Consider the following 24,186-nt stretch of genomic DNA (forward strand, 5'->3'; position numbering starts at 1 on the left):
CAAAGCGATCCCACTTTGAGGTAGCTGTTTTCCCGCTGCTAGGAGAGGCAGAAAAACAGCAATCTTAGTGAAGATCACTGGGGGATGAGAGGAGAAAGCTTCTCTGAATCCCTATCAATCCTGCTTCCCAAGATTACTGTTTTCCCACTACTAGCAGTAGTGGAGAAATGGTGATCTCAGTGACGATAATTGGGGAATGGGCAAGGCTTTTACCTCTACCCCCCAAGGATCTCTAGATAGCAATGGGAAGGGAGGAGGGGTCCTAAGTGTGTGTGTGTGTGCAGCCCCCAGCCCTCCAACTGACACTGTATATAGTACTTTGGGCCAAAAAGGCTGTGCACCCCTAGTATATGGAATTAATTCTTGAAAGCCATGCTCTCCTCGTGCCAGTTAAGTATTTTGTTTTGTAACATGGGCTCACCTCTTCTCAACCCCAGAGTTTATGTTAATTATCAGGGCTTAGTCTTGGTCCCTGGAACATGTGAAATACTAATGATTCTATGATTCTATGCTCTGACTTGGATTCCTGCATTGAGCAGGGGGTTGGACTCGATGGTCTTATAGGCCCCTTCCAACCGTACTATTCTATTGTATGATTCTAATGAAGACAGAAGTGCTGCTGAGTATGTAACGAGTGCATAAGCCTTACTAATGAGTTGCCACAGCCCAGCTCTGTGTCTGTGTTGGAAGAATTCTCACACTCAGAAGGTGTGACTTGCAGGCAGGCGGGCAAGCTTCAGCCCGAGACTCTCAGATTTTAGAAGTTAACTTAAAACCTTAAAGGCTTAAGTGGCGTGATATTTATTTGTGCCAGGGAAATTAGAGCCTATATTTCCTGGGGAGAAGAGGCGGAAGGAGAGAGAACATTGAGTCTAGTGCTTACCATATGGTGATCAATCCTTTGGCCACATATCTTAGCCAGAAGTACGGTCTACCCACCAAGGCAGTACAGAACAAGCTTCTGTGTCAATGCAGGGAGAACTGTCTAGATAACCCAGCTGAGCTCGCATTCATTTTCAATTTTTTACTAAAAGGCAGGTGTTTAAGTGTTTGTATTGCCATCGTTTCTCTGATGTCAAGTCAGTAATTTCTCCTGTCTGTTAGTAGAGGTTAATGAAACGCTAAAACTTCAACACAAAGTCTAAAAATCAGTAAAAGATTTAAGACTTAAAGCTGGAAATATCAAACTTTGAGGTCTGATGATCATAGTTATTAGTTTCACCACTCTCTTTGACCATGGGTGCTTCTATACTAGTCTTTTTCTATTCTATTCTTCTCTTCTCAGCACAGGCAAGTCCTGCTGCTATGCATCTCAGTGTGCACCATCAGGAGAATCCCCACTGTTGTCTCTGATCTCAGATCGGAGATAACAGAGGGAGATGCTCTCCAACAGGATTCCTCCGGGGGCAGGGCTTAGAGCTTAAGCCCTGCCCACTCCATGGGTCTGATTTGGGGAGGTTCTCCATCCCTGTTCTATGCTATAGTCACAGTTTACTAATTTATTCCTGAAAATCCAGATTATGGCCATGTTTCCACGATAACAGAAGGAGAAGCGAATGGAGGAGTACCGGATTTTTTGAAAGGACTCGGCTTTGTTGTGAGCAGGGTTCCATGAGCAGATTCTCTGCAGCAGTAAAAATTGCTTCACAGAACATACTTCCTGGAGGGGGTTGGGGTTGGAGTGAACGTCATCTGACTGGCAGGGGCTGCTCAACCAATAAGAGAGACTCCCCCACCCCAATTCTCCTTTCCCCTGAAAGTCCAGATGCACCTGCATTTCAGGAGCAAGGCTCATTGAGCACAATGTGAATTACTTCTGAGTAGACACACATCTGCTTGTGCTGGGAAAGGAGGGGGGAGAACACAAAGACAGAAACCAGCCCCCATTGTAACATGCAGGATATCTATAACAAAGCTGTGAAGTAGTTACTTCCTAAGGCAATTAACCAGAGCCTCGAGATCATGCTTGATTGATTAATCACACTTAAGGAATTGGGCTTTAAAGTGTGCCATTTCAGTTGAAAGGGAATCTCCGTAAATTCTGATATGGGCCTTTGAATGGCAAGCCTCATTGACCACAATGGGAATTACTTTTGAGGAGACCCTAATGGGTTTGTTGTGGAAAAGAGAGGGATACCAACCTTCATTTTATCACACAGGATCTCTATAAGGGAGCTGTGAAGTAGTTACTTCCTAAGGCAATGAATCGGAGCCTCAAGATTGGGCTTAATCGCACTTAAGGAATTGGGCTTTAAAATGTGCCGTGTCAGTTGAGGGGCTTCTCTGTTATTTGTTTGGGCATTCAGAGGGCAGCCCTCATTCAGTACAGTGAGAGGAAACACCCCTTGACTGGGGTCATGGTGAAAGGCACACCCCTGGGCAGGGCTAGCGGGTGGAGTTTTTCCCCACAACACAACCGGGGATGGGATTCAAAGGGGGGGTAGGGATGGGTGAAGCTTCCCCCACATCTCCCCCTTCTGAAGATGCTCCATTGCATGGGACTACATACCATGTGATCAGCACTGAGTCAGGCTAGTACTTGTACAGTGTTAGTTTAAGAAAAAATAAAATCACCTTTTTATTATTGCCTGGAAGCAGTCAATTTCTGTTGTGACCAATCAGAACCCACCTGAATGTTAAGCTAGACTGTGTACAGAGCAACTTCCTCCTTAAACTTCTGTGTTCTTCACCACCATCCAGCCAGACCAGCATTTTGGTCTGTCACTCCTGGCTTCTGTTTATCAGCTGGAATTTAGTCCAGACTTTGTTTCCTCTTCCTGCTCTTTCTGATCACTTGGGTTGTGGAGATGAGGGCCTCATGTTGACACCTGTACAGTGCTCACCCTCAGACTTTTCTTGTTACCAAATCCTGGCTGGTGGCCCAGTTTTAGTTGCCTGTTCACTACGTCATTATTGTCATTTGTTATTATTTTTCAATATATGACACTGTTAACTGGCTGCATTTTAGTATACCACGCTTGTCCTCCCTAATTCTGGAACTCTCTAGCTTTGCTTCAAATAGGCATGTATGCAGTCATTTCAATAAAATGAAGCCAGGGCGTAATGTGGAACTCATGGTCCTTTTGTGGACTGCTGGGCCAAGTTTTGCTCCAGCTCTTACTTTGCTATACATTTACAGACTGTAAAGTTTAATCCAATCTGTGACCCAAGTGTTCTGTGTGATGCCAAACAGTTGCTTTCAAATTCCAATAGAGATAAGAATCTGGCAATGTTGTTTATATAGAGATCAATAATTTAATGTCATAAGGATGGTCAGAAATGATCTTCAATAGAAAGAACACTGAGATGTATGCAGAATTTTGGAGTGACTGCTCTGGCTTAAGGTGCACAAAACCCAGGTTCAAATCCCTATTCAGCCATGATCTCTCAGCCTCACTTGTTTGTAATGATCTGAGATGTAGTCCCATCTCTGTAGGAGGTCAGGGTCAAGGCACTTATCTCAGACACTGCCTGCAAGACAAATATATGCTGTTTTGAGTTCCTTGGAGGAAGGGTGGGGTAAAATGTAACAAACCAATACAAAATATAAATTAAATAATTGCAATGGACTTTGCTATAAAGGACTATGTTGTTGTTCAGTCGTTCAGTCGTGTCCAACTCTTCGTGACCCCATGGACCATAGCATGCCAGACCTTCCTGTCCTGCGCTCTCTCCCGGAGCATGCTCAAGTCCATATTCATTGCATCGGTGATGCTATCTAGCCATCTCATCCTCTGCCATCCCCTTCTCCTTTTGCCTTCAGTCTTTCCCAGCATCAGGGTCTTTTCCAGAGAGTTTTCTGTTCGCATTAGGTGGCCAAAATATTTGAGCTTCAGCTTCAGTAGCTGTCCTTCCAATGAGTACTCAGGGTTGATTTCCTTTAGGATGGACTGATTTGACCTCCTTGCAGTCCAGGGGACTTGTAAGAGTCTTCTCCAGCACCACAGTTCGAAAGCATCGATTCTTCGGCGCTCGGCCTTCCTTATAGTCCAGCTTTCACAGCCATACGTTACTACTGGGAAAACTATAGCTTTGATTAGACGGACCTTTGTCAGCAAGGTGATGTCTCTGCTTCTTACTATGCTGTCTAGGTTTGCCATAGCTTTCCTCCCAAGGAGCAAGCGTCTTTTAATTTCATGGCTACAGTCACCGTCTGCGGTGATCTTGGAGCCCAAGAAAATAAAATCTGTCACTGCTTCCATTTCTTCCCCTTCCATATGCCAGGAAGTGATGGGGCCAGATGCCATGATCTGAGTTTTTGTAATGTTGAGTTTCAAACCAGCTTTTGCACTCTCCACTTTCACCCTCAACAAGAAGCTCTTTAGATCCTCTTCGCTTTCTGCCATTAAGGTGGTATCATCTGAGTATCTGAGGTTGTTTCATGGCTGTCAGGGACATTAAGATCTTTCCTGTATAGTTCTTCTGTATATTCTTTCCACCTCTTCTTAATCTCATCTGCTTCTGTTAGGTCCCTGCCTTCTTTGTCCTTGATCATGCCTGTCTTTGCACAAAACGTTCCCTTGAGATCTCCGATTTTCTTGAAGAGTTCTCTAGTCTTTCCCATTCTGTTGTTTTCCTCGATTTCTTTGCATTGTTCATTTAAGAAGGCCTTCTTGTCTCTCCTTGCTATTCTCTGGAACTCTGCATTCAGTTGGATATATCTTCCCCTTTCTCCCTTGCTTTTCGCTTCCCTTCTTTATTCAGCTACTTGTAAAGCCTCATCAGACAGCCATTTTTCTTTCTTGCATTTCTTTTTCTTTGGGATAGATTGAGTTGCTGCCTCCTGAACAATGTTATGGACCTCCGTCCATAGTTCCTCAGGCACTCTGTCTATCAGGTCTAATCCCTGAAATCTATTTCTTACCTCCACTGTATATTCATAAGGGATATGATTTAGGTCATACCTGAATGGTTTAGTGGTTTTCCCTACGTTCTTCAATTTAAGCCGAAATGTTGCAAGAAGCAGGTCATTATCTGAGCCACAGTCAGCTCCAGGTCTTGTTTTTACTGACTGTATAGAGCTTCTCCATCTTTGGCTGCAAAGGACTTAATCAATCTGATTTCGATATTGACCCTCTGGTGATGTCCATGTGTAGAGTCGCCTCTTGTTCTGTTGGAAAAGAGTGCTTGCTATGATCAGCGTGTTCTCTTGGCAAAACTCTATTAGCCTTTGTCCTGCTTCATTTTGTACGCCAAGGCCATGCCTGCCTGTTATCCCGGTGATTTCTTGACTTCCTACTTTAGCATTCCAATCCCCTATGATGAAGAGGACATCTTTTTTTGGTGTTAGTTCTAGAAGGTGTTGTAGGTCTTCATAGAACCGATCACCCTCAGCTTCTTCGGCATCAGTGGTTGGGGCATAGGCTTGAATTATTGTGATGTTGAATGGTTTGCCTTGGATTCGTACTGAGATCATTCTATTGTTTTTAAGATTGTACCCCAGTACTGCTTTTCCCACCCTTTTGTTGACTATGAGTGCTACTCCATTTCTTCTAAGGGATTCTTGCCCACAGTAGTAGATATGATGGTCACCTGAATTAAATTCGCCCATACTTGTCCATTTTAGTTCGCTGATTCCCAAGATGTCGATGTTCAATCTTGCCATCTCATGTTTGACCACCTCCAGCTTACCTTGATTCATTGATCTGACATTCCAGGTTCCTAAACAATATTGTTCTTTACAGCATTGGGTTTTCTTTTCACCACCAGACACATCCACAGCTGAGTGTCCTTTTGGCTTTGGCCCAGCCGCTTTCTTTCTGGTGCTACTTGGAAATTCCCTCTGCTCTTCCCCAGTAGTATATTGGACACCTTCCAACCTGAGAGGCTCATCTTCCGGCGTCATATCTTTTAGCCTTGTGATAGGTTCCATGGGGTTTTCTTGGCAAGAATACTGGAGTGGGTTGCCATTTCCTTCTCCAGTGGACCACATTTTGTCAGAATTCTCCGCCATGACCTGTCCGTCTTGGGTGGCCCTGCACGGCGTAGCTTATGGCTTTACTGAGTTACGCAAGCCCCTTCGCCACAACAGGGCAGTGATCCATGAAGGGGATAAAGGACTATATAAGTTATTAATACGTTAATCAGAATATCTAAAGGTTACAAAACATATAAAGGAGGACTGGGCATCTTAGTTTTTGGAATTGGGAGCACATGGTACTATATTTAACTTACTGGGAGAAGTTGGAAGATGAAAGGAAGCAGAAGTAGAATTCAGAACAGAATTGCCTGTTCTGGATGGGGTTGCACTGCCTTTGAAAGATCAGGTTTGTAGTCTGGGGGTACTCCTAGAGCCATCACTGTCGCTGGAGCCCAAGTATCCATGGTGGCTCAGAATTCCTTTTACCAGCTTTGGCTGGTTTGCCAGCTATTGCTTGGTACAGGCGCTAAAACCTCAAGGCTGGATTACTGCAATGCACTCTATATGGAGCTGCCCCTTAAGGCTGCTCTGGAAGGTGGAGCTAGCGCAGAATGCAGAAGCTGGGCTGTTGTCAGGAACTGCCCCTTTTCAGCATGCAACTCCTTTGCTGAGGGAACTGCACAGGCTGCCTATTTGCTACCAGGCCAGGTTTAAGGTTTTGGTACTAGTGTATAAAGCCCTAAACAACTTGGGACCAGGATACCATGAGAGAGCACCTTCTCCCATATCAACCTGCCTGGTCACTGGAGTCATCAGAGGGCATGTTCCTGGTGGCTCTACATGGACCTATGGTCTGACTGGAGTCCACCTGGAGAAGAATCCGCCTGGAGAAAAGACTTCAGTGTAGTGGCCCCCTTTTTATGGAACTCCCTGCCTCTGGAGCTCAGGCAGAGCTGTGATGATGTGTTGTTTTCGACGCCTCCTGATAATGTGTTTATTTCAGGAAGCCTTCCTTGACTTACCAGCCGTGGTTTTTACTGGTATTCTGTTTTTTTATATATACTTTTTAATTTGATGTCTTATTCCTTTATCTTTTTATCTTTTATTGTTCACCACTCTTGAATCTGTTTAGCACTATATAAATGGTATAAATAAAATAAATAAATACATGTTGAGTGTACTGAGAAAAGGAGCCTTTTCCTTGCCTTTTGCGCAGCCATGTAATACCTTTAATAGATAGGAAAATGGATCCTTCAAAGAAGCGGCATCAAAGTGCGTTTAGCAGTGGCTCATCTCTGCATAGGTCGTGGATGACTCATCTTGCAAAGGAGAGCAGTAGAAAAGTACCTTAAAGGAGACAGAAACGGAACAAGAAAGGAACTATTGCTTTCAGACAGATTGCTTCCCCCCCCCCTTTTTTTTAAGTGTCAGTTTTGTGCATGAACACAGCCAGGACAGTGTCGTCAAGGGAGTGGGGCAGGGGGAAGCAAATATCAGGGACTTGTGATTGCTTTCAGAAGTACTTTGTTCTCATCCATGGATTGTCACGTCCATCGAGGTTGCCTCCTGTGTAGGCCCCATAGAAACAAAATGAAAAGAAAAGGATTGTGTTAGAGCCCAGCTTGCAATACATTGTGACGCCAGAAACATTTTAAAACTATTTTTTTTAATCAACAGTAAGAATAATAGATAACACAATGCTATAACAAATATTTTACAACTTCACTTTTAAAAAAGATTTCTTGGATGTGTAGCACATTTTCTACCTTTCTCTCTGCTAAGCTTATCCCTAGGGCAGCCTTCCCCAACCAGATGTGTTGGACAACAACCCACATCATCCACAGCCAGCATGGCCAGGCCATCTGGAGTGTACCAGGTTGGGGAAGGCTGGTTTAGGGTAACCCCATGCAAAGGAGGACAGGGCTCCTCATCTTTTAAGGGCCATGCAGAGGGAATTCCAGCAGCTATAGTTGTTCTTATCCCTGCATGTCAAGCTGCATCTTCTTTAATTTCCTACTCTGCATACAGGAGGCCTTTGTGTTGGTCATTCTAGATCTGTCCACACATGGATGTTGCCTATGCTCCTGGTTGGAGAACACATCTGGAACACTTCTAGATCAACTGCAGAAAGCTGGCTGTTCAGAATGCATAATTCACCCTTGTCAGTTGTGGAATGCAGACAAGGAATTCGCATAGACTGAAACTTTCTGTGCGTGTGATCTGCAGGGATTGAATGCCCTACATGAGCTCATCTGATCCCTAAAACAAGCACCAAGGTGCAGATGCGCTAAGAGAAAAATAAGTCATATGGTGGATAATCTGACTCAGTATAAGGCAGCTACCTATGTTCCTTTTACACACACACACACACACACACACACACGTGTAATTTATTTGCAAATATAACAAAACAAAATGGGGAAAAAACTTGCAAACAGTAACACCGATAGCAAGAACATAAGAAAAACAAGAATAAAAGCATATCCAGTCACAATAAATGTTCACAGCAACTTTTTCTTAACCAGCCTCTGTGGCTGGTTCCTATATACAGGGAACATCCATTTTTGTTGAATCAGCTTCAGTTTTAAATCTTCAGAAATAGTACCTATGGAAGCCAAGAAAACTTTCCATTGGTTAGGCTCTATAGAGATTTCCAGTTTCCTATCCCATTCCTCTCTAACATACTGAACATCTACTTTTTTACATTCCAAAAGACATTTATAAACATCTGTTGTAGCCTTAGCTTTCTGTTAATTCCTCCAACAGTATAGGAGGTGCTGAAATACTCATCACTGATGGTCCATACATAGACGCCAAAAGGTGCTGTAACTGAATATATTTCCACCCAGCACTAGTTCATAAGTGGTATCTACTGTACTCGGCAATCTTGAAAATGGTAAGAACTCATCATCCATTCCTATCAGTTGATCTAAAGTATAAATTCCACTATCAACTTAATTCAAGAAAGGCTGCTTCTCTATTTTCAAATCAGGATTCCCCCATAAAGTTAATTTAACATGAGAATAAGGGTCAAACTGGGGCTGATGAGACATTATATGCCATGTTTCTCTAGCCACCAAAATCGCGGCTGGAGCCATTCCTTTCTTTTTAATGTGCGGAGATCCTAGTGCCGTCCAGCCAAAATGAGGTGTCGAGTAGTTTGACTCCAAAACAACTCATGGAGGAATGGTAAATAAAAAGGGTATCTTCCATTCATTGGTACAAGATAACAGATAAGCCTTATGATAAGCCTTAAGAGTAAATAGAGTGAATAAGGGTGAATAAAAATCCAGGTGTGCCTTGTACCATTCTGTCAGAAAACCATCTGGTCCTGGAGCTTTTCCATTCTTCATATTCTCAGTAACACACTTAACCTCCTGGCCTGCAAATGCCCTGCAAATAGTCCCTCGCAAATCCAGTTGTGGTAGCTCCAAATTCGAAAAGAATTCTCAGATTCTTGATTCGTCAGATCCCTGTCTGTCCTGTGTAGTTCAGAAGCAAAGTCATTGAGACTTTCAAAACTTTTCTCTACTGGCCTAGCAGCTGGGTCTGTGCCAATAAGATAATCCTCAGCAGCACCAGGCATTTGAAAACGTTTGAAGCTGGATCCACAGCGGAGACAAAAGACGAATGGAAAGTAAATAAAATACTGTAGATTTAGCCTAGCTAAATCTTGAGATTTTGAGAATGCACGTCGTCGGTCCGCCACTTCCTTTGTATAATGCAGGAAGATAATTATACTCCAGTTTTGTTTTCCCTATTTGAGATCCCCTTTATCTCTTGCTGTTCTCAAAATAAATTCTTTCACAGTAAATCTTGAAAATCTCACAATGAAAGGGTCTGACTTTTCAGACAAATGAAACAGAGGGGTTGAAATGCAATGTGCATGCTCAATATCTAGCTGATCATTGTGTGGCAAATCCAGTAACTTGCGCAAAAAGTGCTCAATAAAAGATGACGATTGACCTTGTTCAGCCTTCTCTGGAATCCCAGTAATTCATAGCTTACAACAGTGAGAATGGGTCTCAAATGCATTTTCCTTCGGCTGCGAAGGAGTGTTCAATTTCTGCAAGGCAGCCAACACAGTATCATGGGTGGCGGCATTGTCTTCCATCTGCAAGATTCTAGATTCTATAGCATCTAATGCTGTGGAAGTGCCATCAGTCAAAGCTCACAGCAGCTCAACAGAATCATTTAATGTTTTTGAGGTCCACAGCTATCACTTTAAGGAGTGACATAGCTCCTCCTTCAGATTTCTCTGAGAACCCCACAGCTCCTGTATTTGAACAGGAGGAAGCTGGCACAGTTTTCTTTTTCATACCTTTCTTGCCCACCATCGAGCCAGTTTAAATGCAAGTTTAGAGACAACAACATGTAGTTAACGAGAAGAGTGAAAAGGAGAAAACAACAACAACACCAGTCACCTGTTTTCAACTATTGTAGATATTAAAGCAGGATATTATATCAGGATATAATAAAGCAGAGGCAAAGGAGTAAGGCAAAATGCATCCAACTATGTCACCATCTCAACCGGAAGTCTCAGGGGGTGTTTCCACCAGCGATTTACTCTGAGCTGGCTGTGTGTTGAGGTCATTAGGGATACATGACATCATGGCCATTCAGCAGCCACCCCAGAGCTTATCAGGGAAAAATTGGATTTCCTGAGACTACTTAAAAGTCCAGTTCTTTTCCTTAAGTCGGGTTCTCCTCGGTATAGTTGCTGTGTGCCCCAACCCCTGCATTTACCTCAGGTTTGCTAGCCCTGCCCAGGGGTGTGCCTTTCACCATGATCCCAGTCAAGGGTGTTTCCTCCCTTTGTGCTGAATGAGGCTTGCCCTCTTAATGACCACAGAAATAACAGAGAAGCCCCTCAATTGGCACAGCACATGTTAAAGCCCAATTCCTTAAGTGCAATTACGTGTGATCTTGAGGCTCCGATTTATTGCCTTAAAGTAATCACTTCACAGCTCCCTTATAGAGATCCTGTGCGTTAAAATGGCAGCTGGTTTCTCTCTCTTTCCCACAACAAACCCACTACTGTCTCCTCAGAAGTAACTCCCATTGTGGTCAATGAGGCTTGCCTTTGAATTCCCACATCAGAACTTACAGAGATTCTCCCTCAATTGAAATGGCACATGTTAAAGCCCAATTCCTCAAGGCTCTGATTCATTGCCTTAGGAATTCTTCACAGCTTTGTTATAGATATCCTGTGGGTTACAATAGGGGCTGGTTTCTGTCTTCGTGCTTACTGCTCTCTTTCCCACAACAACCCATGAGTGTCTCCTCAAAAGTAACTCCCATTGTGGTCAATGAGGTCCTGTGGGTTGAAATGGGGGCTGGTTTCCTTCTTTGTGTTCTCCCCGCCTTTTCCAGCACAAGCAAATGTGTGTCTACTCAGAAGTAACTCGTATTGTGCTCAATGAGGCTTGCTCCTGAAAAGCAGGTGCATCTGGACTTTCAGGGGAAAGGAGAAGGGGGGGAGGGGGGAAGCCTCAGCCCCTGCCAGTCAGATGACGTTCACTCCAACCCCAACCCCCTCCAGGAAGTATGTTCTGTGAAGCGATTTTTACTGCTGCAGAGAATCTGCTCATGGAACCCTGCTCACAGCAAAGCTGAGTCCTTTTAAAAAATCTGATACTCCTCCATTCGCTTCTCCTTCTGTTGTTGTGGAAACACAGCCCCAGAGGGGATCTTGGTTCAGTTTAAAGCATGTAAGAGAAGACAGAGTCGGTCAGGAATAAAAGGTATCCCCAACTGCTACTTGACGGAGCAATGGAACATTGTGTATTAGCAAAAGATGAATGGCTTGCCAGTTTTTAATATCTTACTAATGTGTTCCTATTTCCCATGAGGGCAGACTGGCACAATCTGCTACTGAGCAAAAACATCCGTGCCTTCCTTCTTTATACAAAAGTGGCTCAGAAGTCATGGACTGAAACAAACATAAGATTGAAAACATATTCTCTCAGTTTATTATTTCAAATCAGTTTTCATTTCTTGGTGCAGTGTGGATTAGATGCCCTAAACTAAGCCACATTATGTGAAGATGCATTTAGATCATATTATGTGAAGATGCTTTTAAACACTTTTAAAAAAACATAATCTGGGTTGTTTCAGCATCACCCACCCCAAACACATTCTTCCATCATTGGTAATTCATCTTAATTTTTCTCATTCTCACTAGCGTTAATTAGGATCATTTTTCTACCTTTGAAATACTCTTGGGGAGTCCAAGAATCCCCCCTTTCTTACCATGATTTAAAACAGTTGCTAAAAAATATAGCTTTGATCATGTCTGCAACTCCAGTCAGTTGTACAGCTTTGGAGCATTTTGCAGCGGACTTGGAAGACAAGTTGATGTTTACCTTGGATCAGCTAGTGGGTGCTGCTACTGATGAGTGTTTGTCATTCTTGGCTTTGCGTGCCAAATATGACTTGTCTGGTATGGCTGAATGACAATACTTGCAATTGCAACATTTGCTAGAATCTAGATGGGGCCCTGTTGATTTTAAAGCTCCAGAGTCTCTAATATTGGAAGCACTTATTGAAGCTGATCAGTCGTATCTATATCACTAAATCAGAGACTAATTAATGAACAGGAATGACCTATCCTCAATGTCTGGATATAGGGCGGCACATGTATTGCCATCCTAAAATGAGCAAACTCCAGATGTAAACAACAGTGGCTATTTTTCCATGTGCAGGCTAAAGGAGCATGTGAAGTCCTACAAGTCTGAAAGTGAGAAGATTCCATTGCCGCATAATATGAAAGTGATCGGTCACATAGAACATCTGCCTCTTACAGTGGGCACGATCCACATGGACTGTTCTGCAGTTGTGGCAGGTAAGTGTTCATGGAAGCAAGACACCATATAGTAGGGTGTAGAAACTCAGACCTGTGAGCCAAATCTGGCATTCCTGGGGTCCTAGTCCAGCCCTCCAGGGTTCCCCAGGTGACCAGGTCCCCTTCCTTGGCTCCTCCTCCTTTCCCCTGACCACTGATCCTTCGGTGGCTTCCCAGCTTTTGCATATTTCTCCCCATTCTAAAAGGTTGGAATGTCTCTCTGAAGGCTGAGTTGCTGGCAGAAAGAGCTTTATGCTAAAATACACTAGCATTTTTGGCCGCACCCCTTTTGGCTCTGACCCCGCCCACTGCTGGGAACCCTTGAGAGCTTCTGCAAAATTGGAATCGGCCCTTGGGCTGAAGGAGGCTCGATATCTGTGCCATATAATTGCTGTATATTCTTATGCAACGCCTGCATTTATTTATTTTTTACCTGTTTAGAATATTTCTGAAGCTGCTTGGTTGTTCTAAGCACAGACTATTTGAGATGCAGAGTTCTGTTTCTCATAGTTCTGGAGGCTGACCGTTTTTTTCCAGAGAGAGTTAAGAACATAAGAAGAGCCAAGCTGGATCACACCAAGGGTCCATCTAGTCCAGCATTCTGTTCACACAGTGGCCAACCAGGTGTCAACCAGGAACCCACAAGCAGGGCATGAGCACAACAGCACCATCCCACCCATGTTCCCCAGCAACTGGTGTGCATAGGCTCACTGCCTCTGGTACTGGAGGTAGCACATAGCCATCAAGACCAGTAGCCATTGATAGCCTTTTCCTCCAGGAATTTGTCCAACCCCCTTTTAAACATCCAAATTGGTGGCCATCACCACACCCTGTGGTAAAGAATTCCATAGTTTAACTATGTGCTGTCAGAAGAAGTCCTTCCTTTTATCTGTCCTGAATCTCCCACCAGTCAGCTTCATAGGATGACCCTGGATTCTAGTATTTTGAGAGAGGGAGAAAAATGTCACCCTATCCACATTCTCCACACCATGCATAATTTTGTACACCTCTATCGTGTCTCCCCTTGAGGATGGGTTGAAAGAGGAATCGCTGGTTGGGTTTTGCAGGTGTGTACTTCATTTCACTTTTGTGTTTGGTAAATGGGTTTGGAAGGGTTTTAAAAAGTTGTTTCTAAAACCCTCAAAATTTGTTTGACGAGAGGCGACAAAAGAAGTGTGTGCCTATACAATGAGAAACAAAACCTCTCTTAAACCAGTTCCAGCCCTCTTAAAAACTATCATCTGTGCCCAGCCATATTCGGTTAAAGTGCTCCACAGCAGAAGGGCCAGGCCTATCCTCAGTGCTGATGGCATGGCATACATGCATTGCGTGCATGACAGGCCCAGGTTCAGTCCATGGAACTTCAAGTTAAAAGGATCTTGGTTAGCATGCCTAGGAAAGCTCTATTTTCTACCCGTTACCTCTTGTCACACAGGTTTTGCAGGTTTTGAAACCATGTAAGTCCTGTTAAGTTCTGTTTATCAGCAATGAAAGTGGGACATGTGTACACACCACAAGCTGCAATCCCTCTTCCAGATGATCTTCAACTATCTATCAGAACTATTGCATGTCCTTAATAGATTTTATGTGGGAAGCAAAAAAAAAGAGGTAGTGCTGGGAAAACAGAGGAGAGTTGCAAATGGTCTGGACCCTCTCTAAAATTCTGTGCATGAGGCAGGGTGATTGCAGCATAAAAGCCTCACCTGGAAGCACCCCAAGAAGAGGGGGCGATATTATACTCTTGATTCTGGAGCTGAATTTAACAATGTGATACCATGCTAAAGCAAAAGCAGTAAAGAAGACATTGCCTCTGATCATGTAGTTCCTTCACCAACAAGTCACCACTACAAGACCATACAATGCTAAGATTTTCTTGCTGAAGTGAAATACTTTTAGTGCCCTGTGCGATTCTAAAATTGTCTCATTAGGAACTATTCGGAGGTCACTAAAAGCATTTCACATCAGCAATGATTTTTGCTAGTATAGAAACAGTGATGTTTCTCTTTACTTCTGCTCTTTACCTAACAAGGAAACTGTGTGTTTTGCTTAAGGCTGGAGACAGTTCCAAGTAACTGCTGGATGTTATAGTTCCAAAAATGGGGGACCAGCCATTGTTTACTTGTACTTCTTTCTTCCAGAATCCCTAGGTGAAACCTGAAAAGCTAACATAGCTTCAAAGAGAGTCCATCCAATTTGGCCTGCCACCTCTTCCTATACTCTGTCTTATGACATGTACAAATTTTACAATGTAAAAATTATGGTTTTAACACCAAGCCAGCTTTTTATTTTGCCCTCCCCACCTCCTGCCCCCTTGCTTTGCTTAACATCCAGCCTAATAGAGAGTTCTGGAAAACTCAAAAGCTTGTTCTCTATTTCATGACATCTTGGTTTGTTGTTATAAAGATATTGACCTACTATGGATTTTGGAAATATTTTCACGGACCAGCACAGCTATCTTTTGCTTTTTCTGTTCTTCCAGGGAAATCAGTCCAGTGACTTAGATATGAGGAGAAACTCACTCACATGAAGAGAAACTCATGAATCCTTCCGCAATACTGATCAGTATTGAGTGGGCTTCATCTCCAATTAGCAACTGTACCCAGCTATTCTGCTCAGTGGTTTTGAGGGGAGGAGGTTCTACTCCAGCTATTTTGGGTAGCCCAAAGTTGAGAGGAACTCATTCACCACATTTAGGGGCTTAACATGCCTCAGAGCAATCTGAGCTGTTGTATGTGGTGGGGATACGAAATACTATGCAGAATCTTTCTATTTCTTTTCCAGAAGATAATGAGAGAAGCTTCTCCTTGGGGTTACAGACACTGAAATCTTTGAAGGTAAGTCTCCCTTTATCCTTACCCTCGTCACTCTTAGACCGAGTTCATACATCACTGGGTTTTTAAGCCCAGGAATTGCAGGAACAAGGGGAGTGCATGAGCTGTGGGCTCATTGTTTCTGCTTATAATTAACAACCCAGGAACGCCCTGTTAAAAATGTCCTGGGTTAAAAAAAAATCCAGAGCTAACAACAAACCATGTGTTGGGTTAACTTTGGGTTGTTTAGCCATAAACAGTTCTAGGTTCACACATTACAAAAGAACCCAGGAATGGGGCATTCCTGATTTGCTAATTGAAAGGGGAAATGACGAGTGCAAGAGAAGCAGTGCGCTCGTCACTTTGCTCATCCCCAGCAATTCCTGGGTTAAACAGCCCAGGAATTGCTGCCGTGACATGCGAACCAGGACTTAGTATCCTTTTGCTTATTACAAAGGCAATCTTAAACTGTTCTCTAGATTATTTTCTTATATTCACATTTATTCCTCTTTTAGTGTGTGATAAACATGGAGAAGCATCATCTGGTCCTGGGGAAGACAGACAGGGAAGAAATCCCTTTTGTCAGTAACGCCTCTGCACATGAAGAGAAGTGAGTGTTTTAACTCTAAAGCTGTACTGATATTTAGGATGATAAACATGCAGTCAGAACATTGGCATGGTGAATATGTGGGATAAGAGGATTCTGGCTGGGGCTGGCATTGGCAATGGCATATGATGGAGGAGTCTCACAGTTGTTGACCATGTGTGATCCACAGTACATTTAGTGCACCACTAAAAAGCTGCCACAAGTCGACTGAACGAGCAGTGGGAAAGAGCTGAATATGTAGTGGGACAGTCATATTACTTTAGTCATTCTTGCATATTAGTGAGTAATGTGTGAATATATTTATTTAAGGGATTTATGCCCCGCTGTTGAACAGGTTCCCAAGGCAATGTACGTAGCCACCCGTAGAAATGTGCTTGCTTTACCACATGGCTGTGCATTCTGTATTTGCGCATATCATTTGAAGCTGCTCTGAATGTTCCTTGGCGAGGTGAGGTAATTCTCACCTTACCAATTGGGTTGTGTAAATGGACCCTTCAGGTATGGGCCTTGGATATAAACCTCGTTAAAGCAGCAATCAGATTAAATCCAATTTAAAGCATTGGTCCTGATCCAAAGTCTACCACACAGTCAGTGGGTATATTTTCTGGATCTTTTGGTGGGTTTTCAGTTTTCCCCCTTGGGTCATCTGTTTTAAATGAGTACTTGGCACGTGTTTTCAGAAGGAAAAAAAGAGATAGTGGCATACCATTCAGCATATTTAATGCTGATGGGGGACAAAATTGCTGCTTGACACCCAGCATGTTGTGCTTTATAACTGTACCTTGGGAGAGTGAAGTGGCCTCCCCAGGCAGCTAATTTTGGGTGTCATGAAAGGGAACACATTGTTGTCATTTAATGTGTTGTATTTTAACTTCTAGGTTGGGGGAGAAGTGTTTGTGGGATTTTCTGCCTTAGGTGCCAGAATAACTTGGCCACCCCTGGGTACTGTGCACCTTGACTTTGGGTCAGGGGTGTGTGTGCTCTGCCTCAGGCAGCAACATTTCTTGGGCCAGTCCTGTTCCAAAGATATGCCCTTGAGGATGTAGGCTGTTCCTACAAAAGCTTCTGCTACAACAAATACCATATTTATTGCCTCAAATATCTTTTGTCACTGCCCCCTGTTAATATGGTGTTCAGTCATTAGAGACAGAGGAGCTATGCAATCATAGTGTTTAGGTAAGGAATCTATTTTACGAAGAACTGAAAAGAAACATCTGAGGTGCCTTACTTGCTAAACAGTTATTTCCTAGGGCACATCCTCAAGGCCGCTACCTGCGCTCCTGGTTCAGTGCTGTAGCACACAGCTGGAAGCCTGGGAAGTGTCCCTGGAAAAGGCAGGTACCTTTTTCCCTCAGGATACCCTGTGCTAGCCCTGTGGATGGCAAGCCCAGGCTGGCCTTGCTGTCGTCCCTGTCAGCAGAGTGGGCAGGCTGGGAAGCAGCGTGGGCTGCAAGCCCCAGTGCTTGCGGAGTGTGTGTGGGTTGGATACATTGCATGATCAGTCATGTGGACATATCTTTGCTATAGCATTAAGAGATCAAACCTAGTATAAAAAAAAACCCAACCAAGCCCAACTCTCTTCTGAGAGGCTGTTTTATTGGTCTTGTTTCAGCTCTTCTGAGGCGTGAAGAGAACTGCCCTGTGGGCTTCAAAGAAGCGGTGTGGTTGAAACAGAAGTTGGCAATACTCCACCCTGCTAGACTACAGCTAGATGATCGCTAAAGGAAAGGACAGGCATTTGCAGGAGTTTAGGACAGCTTCAGCTTCAGACATTCACTTACCATGTCAAGAGTCTGGACAGTGGACCTGTAAGTGCACATCCAAGTCCACTCTTCAAAATGGCGCCCTCTTTACAGCCATCCAAGTATGAAAATGTGTGTTTGGAAAATCATCTCTCTTCTTATGAATGGTTTAGTGAAATGAATCATCACTTGTGAAATTGGGGGTCGGGGTGGGGGAGGACAATTTTATAAATTCCTCTTTGGAACCAATTGTATTTAGCCGCAATGAGAGATTCTGGGAATCAGATTTTTAGAATGTATTTTTCAGTGGCTGACATCACTGGGTCATAAACTGGGTATATTTGTGTGAAAATGAGTCCATCTAAACACTCAAATACGTTCAGAGAATTGGAGGTGGTATGACAAAGCTATTGATGTTTGTAATAGTATGGCTTGATTCTAGAGGAGGGTGTGTGTGTTCATTATCATGGATTCCTCTTGTCCCCTGAAAATCTGCTCTGGAGGGCTAGGGCCCCCTCTACAACAGTGTGGGGGGTGGCATGGGGAACGGGGAATTAGTGACAATTGCCTCCCCCTTTTCCTGCAGCAGTGGCCTCCTCTGAATCTCAGTCCCGTCTGCAAAAGGAAGGAGCTCTTCAGTTCACAGAAGTGACAATCCTATGTACTTCCCAAATGTGCATATCTCCCAGGAAGTTTGGATTGTATTTCCACATTATGAAATACTGATGTTAACAGTGAGAATTCAAATCTCAGTTCTGAACTGTAAAATATCCAGTTTTTCATAATTACATAGTAAATGATATTTCTAGATTTAAATAAAAATCTACTTATTGCCTGGGACCACAGTACAGCATACAAGAGAACTGTAGTATCTGCTTGCTCCAATGCTAATATTTTAAAGTCTACAAACCATTATCCACCATCTACATTTGTTGCATTAAATTTGGGAACCCTATGCCCTTTTTTCCCTCTTGATTGCAATATTCTTTTAAATAGCACTTCTCTGTTTTTGTTTATTGGCCCATAAGAATCTATTTGTACCTTTTTGCCAGGCATTTAATTTAGCTCTGTCAATACAGGTAGGTGAACCTCAAATTAAACATTCTGGCACTATCATCATTTTTATTGGAGTTAAATTTTCTAAATTCCTACTAAAGCTGGCTGCCTATAAGGTACATTGAAAAAATCTGGAATTCTACATTTAAATATGTTTATATCATCTCAGAGCCAAGATACTGATCCCTTTCTCCCACGGTATTCCATTTATTACTGACATTGTGTCTTTTTCTAGGTATATTCATGTTTAGATCTAGAATTTCAGATATATTTACATTTATCTAATAAGCAGCCAACTCACCCAAGAGTCTAAAAATGTAGAGTTCTGGGACTGATTCTTTAATATAGCTATAGTTTTGCAGGTCTTGGTAGGACAAAACCTTTTGAGCAGAGGTGATAGCGACACAAAGACAATGAATGTATATAATAGGCACCATGGGAAACAATGTTCCTATGACACCACTTTCAATTCTCTTTTAAAAATGGTTTGTCTCTAGTCATACTTCCTTTGGGTTCATTCTTGCTAACGGCATGATTTGCAAGAAGAGCAACAATCATCACAGTGTTAACCAATCATCTCCCTTGCCTTCTTGGGGACTGAAAATTCACCACCAGACTGGAATCATATCTCCAGCTATTCAGGCAGATTTTCCACTGTTCTAGACGTTGACCCAGCTCATACATAATGGCAGCAAATCATAGGTTATACATATGCAAAATGGTGGTGACATGCGCCTGGCACGTACTGTGGCAAATTGTGGATTAATTACCCACAGGTTGCCACCATTACATGCAAATGGGTCCATTGGGAGTTGAGCTAGAGAGAAAGAAGGGAGCCAGTTCTTCCTTGCTGCTGAACAGTATTATTTATTTAAATCCCTTGGCCAACTAGAGTCTTATGGGTCAAGGTCTAGTGCTGCTGTATGGTTTGTTGCCCTCTGACTGTACTCTTTGGTTTTGTGCTCTAGGCCAATAATGCCTGGGTCATTTCCTGGTCCTGCAACTCTTTCTGGGCAGTGCTTTCCTATACCTTTCTTAAGCTTTTTGCTACCAGAAATAGCCCTTCTTACATTGGTCTGGGTGGTATTATTCTGGGTGGTATTTTTGGAGCACCTATTTTGTTGTGTGAATTAGCCCCAGAATAAGTGTGTTGTGACTGTGTAGTGGATTCACAAAGTGCATAGCATAGCATGTGGTTGTCCATTTGTCATGCCATGCCCCCAAATTGCAGTTCGACTTGCATTGACTGTTCTGCTACAGATAGGTTGACCTGCAAGTCAGAGTGTGGTGAAGCAATTGTAAAACTGCAGCAGTATGTGCTCAAATCTGCCTATATTCATTTTAACCCATCTTCACCACATAGAAAGGTGGTCATATGAATTGGCCCTTGCTTGCACACCCGTCCATGCATCAAATGGCAGCGGGCAATATATACTGGACAGCTGTCTTAGATCCACATACATGCTCTTCCTTTCTGAGAACACAGGGAGCTGTTTTGTAGATAATCTCCCCTGCCCTCTGTTCCCGTTACTCCCCGTTCAAGATATTCTCCCTCAGCTTCTGTCGGTAGCACACCTCAAGCCATTATACCAAGCTCCAGTGGCTATGATTATTAGTCTTGAACTCCATGGCTATATAGTTAGCATCCCAGATGTGCTTTAAATACAATATTGAATCAAGTGCTTTGCTGGAAAGGAGCTTCAGTAGACTTGGGTACATGTGTGTGTGTGCGCGTGTGCTGAGTGTCAAACCAATAGGATTCAATACACGTTTTAGACCCAATGCATCTCTTATAAAAGCTAGTAGAATTTGTCCTGAATACGCACTTGAAGAGCCATCATTAAAGTCAATAGAAAGAAGTATTGGCACCGATTTCAAAGGGATGCAGGCCTTTGGAGTGGCATCAGTTTGTGTTGTTTGATCTGATCTGTTCCTTCTGACAGTAACCACAAAGAACATGTTATGGCTGCAACACATCTAGTACGCACAGACTGGTACATCTGTATATTAATAATTTGTAGTTTGGCTTTTTGCAATGGGGTTGAAAACATCCATTTTTAGCACTGATTATTATATTGCTCACAGATTTGAAATATAAGTGTTGGGAGACATTTTCTCTTTCTGTGTATTGTTACCCTCCTTAACATGTATAGTATTTATATAATCTATATTTAAAACAAAAAAGCAAAACTTTTATGTGTTTGCAAGATGAACTGCACTGTGTGTTTACCTGCCAACATGTAGTAGAAATATGGAATATATTTGTCTAAGTAAATATGCCACTGATGTGGTATTTGGCTAATTTATTACTTGAGTGTTTATTACTGTGATGACTATGAAAATAAAATATAATGTTAACCTTCTATGAAAGTTATTGATTTGTGCTTCATGTGCTTGATATAGGGTTTTTATAAGACTCTAAAGGCAAAATCCTACGATGCTTATACAGAAAAAGTCCTAAAACTCTCAGCTTTCCCCAGCCAGCATGGTTGGTTGGGGAATGCTGGGAATTGTAGGACATTTTTTCTGTCTAAACATGCATAAGATTGCACCCTAATTACACTCACTCTGATCCAGAACCCTAATGAAATGTGTTCTGATGTAAGTATGGAGCTCCTGTGTATCTGGTCATGTTCTCACTGCAGAAATGAAGCCCTGCGTATGCAGGGGATTCCCACTCTCTTCCAGAAGAGATACCACGTCCCTCATAGAAGTGAATGGGAAATGTGTATATGAGAAGTGGGATCCTAGTCCACAAAGTTATGGGGGAGGGGGAGAGAAAGAAAAACAAGAATTGCTAGGGCCATAATGATCTTCTGGCATATTAGCGATCTTACAAGTAGAGCAAAACATTACAAATAGACAAGCTCTACCCACTCTTTGATGTACAGATCTTTCAAGGGGTGTTTCCAGACTGAGGGCTCTTAGCACTACCAGCCAGAATGCATTGAGCAGCTTTCTGTCTTTCCCTCCTTAATGGATTTTCTGTGGTAAGAAAAAAGACAGACGAAGCAGTGGGAAAACACAGGAGGTTTACAAATTGAAGGCAACATCTGGACCATCTGTAAAATTCCATGAATGCGGCAGGGCGATTGCACTCTAAAATCTCATGTGGAAGCACCCAAGTCTTCTTTCTAGTGAACATTTTAAATAACTGCCCTTCTTCATCACCTTCTGCTATATTCTTTCTAGATTCTTTCTTGTAGAGAGACATGTGCTGTGATTTATGGGAGCATTCCCTTGACAAAGAGCCTTTCTACATGAGGCATTTATTGTGCACTCATGATTTCTCCCTCATGGTACTTTGTGGGTGCTTTACATGATGTTGTCATCCCCTAGGACCTCTCCTATGCTTTGCAACTATTATAGCAGAGGTTTTTTCCTAAGGAGGTAAATCTGGTATTTCTGTGAATGGTGGCATGAACCCATGGTGTGTTTGAGCAATTCTGCTATAACACTGCACCATCTAGTGGTTGTGTAATGGAACAAGACAAAGAAAGAAACCCCCAGAAAGAAATACATCAAGGATCCGATCTTAATCCCACCAAGAATACAGAACCAGAAGCCTTGGTAAAGTGGTGGTTAAAGGCCTCATGTAGAAAAGCCCTGTAAAAACCAACACAGGAATTGGCCCTGGTGCTCATAACATTTGATATCACAATTGGTTAAGGAAGCCCTGGGGTGCTTCAGATGAAGCTTTTATTGGGCTACCCCTTTACATAACTTTACTGGGAGTCCAGACATTGCCATCTTCCATTTTAACCCTGCTGTGTTTCCCACCCTTTCTTCCGGCTGTTTTCTTACTGTGGAAACTCTATTAAGGAGAAAAAGGCAGAATAGTTGCACAGTGTCTTTTCTATTTTACTTACTTACTTACTTACTTATTTATTTCTATACTGCCCAATAGCTGAAGCTCTCTCGGAAGTTCACAGAAATTAAAACCAAAAAGTACAGAGTAAAACAATACAAAAATATAAAAGCATTAAAACCGCAATATAGCAATACAACCAGAATAAAACCTAGCAGCAATGCAGAAATTTAAAATACAGATTTAAAACAGCAAAGCTAAAAGACTAGAAAGCTAAAATACTAAAATGCCTGGGAGAATAAAAAGGTCTTCACCTGGGGCCGGAAGGAATACAACGTAGGTGCCAGGCGAACTTCACTAGGGAGCTCATTCCACAGCTGGGGTGCCACAGCAGAAAATGCCCTCTTCCTAGTAGCCACCCGCCTCACTTCCTTTCTCAGGGGCTCACGGAGAAGGACCACTGAGGATGATCTTAAGGTCTGGGCAGGCACATATGGGAGGAGGCGATCCTTCAGATAACCTGGCCCCAAGCCATTAAGGGCTTTGAATGTTAATACCAGCACTTTGAGTCAGGCCCAGAAATGGACTGGCAGCCAGTGCAGCTGGAAAAGTACCGGCGTAATATGAGCTCATGAGCCAGTCCCTGTTAACAATCTTGCTGCCCTATTTTGGACCAGCTGAAGTTTCCAGAACGTTTTCAAAGGTAGCCCCACGTATAACGCATTGCAGTCATCCAGACGAGAAGTTATCAGAGCATGGATAACTGTAGCTAGGCTATCTCTGTCCAGATAAGGGCATAGTTGGTATACCAGCCTAAGCTGATAAAAAGTGCTCCATGCCACTGAGTTTACCTGTGCCTCAAGTGACAGTTCTGGGTCCAAGAGCACCCCCAAATGACGAACCTGATCCTTTAGGGGGAGAGCAACCCCACTAACAGCACCTCCATCTTGTCTGGATTGAATTTCAGTTTATTGGTCCTCATCCAGTCCATTACTGTGCCCAGGCACTGATTCAGAACAGCTACTGCCTCACCTGGGTTTGATGAAAAAGAGAGGAAGAGCTGGGTGTCATCCGCATAGTGATGACACCTCAGCCCACACCTCTCCCAGCTGTTTCATGTAGATGTTAAACAGCATGGGGGATAAAATAGAGCCCTAGAATCATAAAATAGTAGGGTTAGAAGGGGCCTATAAGACCATCGAGTCCAACCCCCTGTTCAATGCAGGAATCCAAGTCAGAGCATCCCTGACAGATGGCTGTCCAGCCTCATCTTGAATGCTTCCAGTGTGGGAAAGTCCACTACCTCCCTAGGTAATTGGTTCCATTGTCCTATTGCTCTAACAGTAAGGAAGTTTCTCCTGATGTTCAGCCGGAATCTGGCCTCCTGTAACTTGAGCCCATCCTGCACTCTGGGATGATCGAGAAGAGATCCTGGCCTTCCTCTCTGTGACAACCTTTC

At 43.1% G+C, this 24,186-nt stretch overlaps 1 protein-coding gene across 1 annotated transcript in view; it reads left to right on the forward strand.

Moving 5' to 3' along the window:
* Positions 1-17,418, forward strand: part of NRIP3 (nuclear receptor interacting protein 3) — a 47,474-nt gene extending 30,056 nt beyond the window's left edge. Inside the window, exons 4-7 of the mRNA XM_084828360.1 lie at positions 12,565-12,710; positions 15,489-15,538; positions 16,030-16,124; positions 17,361-17,418. Of these exons, the coding sequence (XP_084684486.1) occupies positions 12,565-12,710; positions 15,489-15,538; positions 16,030-16,124; positions 17,361-17,418 (349 nt within the window). The remainder of the gene's footprint in view (positions 1-12,564; positions 12,711-15,488; positions 15,539-16,029; positions 16,125-17,360) is intronic.
* Positions 17,419-24,186: the final 6,768 nt, after the last annotated feature.

The sequence above is a fragment of the Heloderma suspectum genome, chromosome 1 (assembly GCF_057233095.1).
Source record: "Heloderma suspectum isolate Gila_16-S chromosome 1, 16-S_ref, whole genome shotgun sequence".
Lineage (NCBI taxonomy): Eukaryota > Metazoa > Chordata > Lepidosauria > Squamata > Helodermatidae > Heloderma > Heloderma suspectum.